We start from the raw sequence: 1171 nt of genomic DNA, 5'->3' as shown, positions 1-1171 counted from the left end.
TCGACTTGAAAGTGGTTTATTTTTCATTTATTGTAAAATATTTGCCTGTTGACAGCTTCGATAAATTTATAATAAAAAATAAATTTTTGTTCTATAAATGTAAATTAACCCATAGATTATCAAAATGTTTATTATTAACTATTTATTAATTTTTAAAAAGTAATAATTTTGACAGAAAATGAAAAGTTACTTTACAAAATTACTTTAAACCAGCAGAGAATAGTGAAAAGGTATTTTAAAATTTTTTAGTTTAAAGTTCCATTTTAAAGTTACTTCTCTCAAAAGTGACATAACGAAGCAATAATCATTTTCGACAGCGAAGCCGAAGTGATCAGCGGATAGAAAGATGACCAGCCCCCAAGACAAGCAAAGCGCGGATAAAGCCAAATCCGGATCTGGCCAATCGGATGATGCATCATTCGACGCCTTCAATGAGGGAAGTGTGTATTCGATGATGTATTCGATGGCAGAAAGTCAGTACGTCGGTAGAGCATCGGCCCAAGCAGGACCGTCCATGTCGAAAGAATTGGAAGATGAATTGGTGCAAAAAATGGCAATGTCGAAATTTCAGCAACTGGAAAAAGTGAAACTGACCGGACGTCGTGTGATCCTGATACGGAACGCTGAACGTGTGGATCGCATCTTTCCGGATTGGATGAATATGGCTTTCGATGCAAATGTAGATGATTATTATTTTGCTTTTGATCAATAATTATAATATTGTAATTTTGCTTAATGGTTATAGGGCAAATATCAGCCGTATGATTTGAATCAGCCTTTGTCGTTGCCGAATCGAACGGGCAGCTTTCACCAATTTCGTTATGATGCACCAATAACAGAATTGGGATGTGTAGTTTCCATGATGATTGGACGTGCGTTGAAATTCAACAGCCAACATCCGCACAAAGTGTTCACTTCACCTGCCCTGCGGTGCATCCAAAGCTGCAAAAATATTTTGAAAGCAATGGGCAATTCAGAGTTGAAAATGTGCATTGAGCCGGCTTTTTTCGAATGGTTGTCTTGGTATGAGGTGCTGCCGGATTGGATATCTGAGGACGATTTGATGAAATCCAATTACAAAATTGACAACAATTACAAGCCAATTTTGTCCAGAGAAGAAATTCGCAACCGCAGAAACGAAAGTCATATTGCATTTTATGACCGATGCATA

General features: G+C 37.1%; 1 protein-coding gene across 1 annotated transcript; it reads left to right on the top strand.

The window, feature by feature from the left end:
* Positions 1–346: 346 nt before the first annotated feature.
* On the top strand, positions 347–1142 carry Tsp_16013 (putative ubiquitin associated and SH3 domain-containing protein B; the record flags this gene model as incomplete). Its single annotated transcript, XM_003370403.1, has 2 exons — positions 347–679; positions 746–1142. Coding segments are annotated over exons 1-2 (730 nt in total), but the record flags the coding sequence as incomplete, so codon positions are not given.
* Between the last annotated feature and the right edge of the window lie 29 nt (positions 1143–1171).

Source organism: Trichinella spiralis, assembly GCF_000181795.1.
Source record: "Trichinella spiralis strain ISS 195 chromosome Unknown Scfld809, whole genome shotgun sequence".
NCBI lineage: Eukaryota > Metazoa > Nematoda > Enoplea > Trichinellida > Trichinellidae > Trichinella > Trichinella spiralis.
The sequence above is the reverse complement of the archived record's forward strand: the minus strand, read 5'-3'. Positions and strand labels throughout refer to the sequence as shown.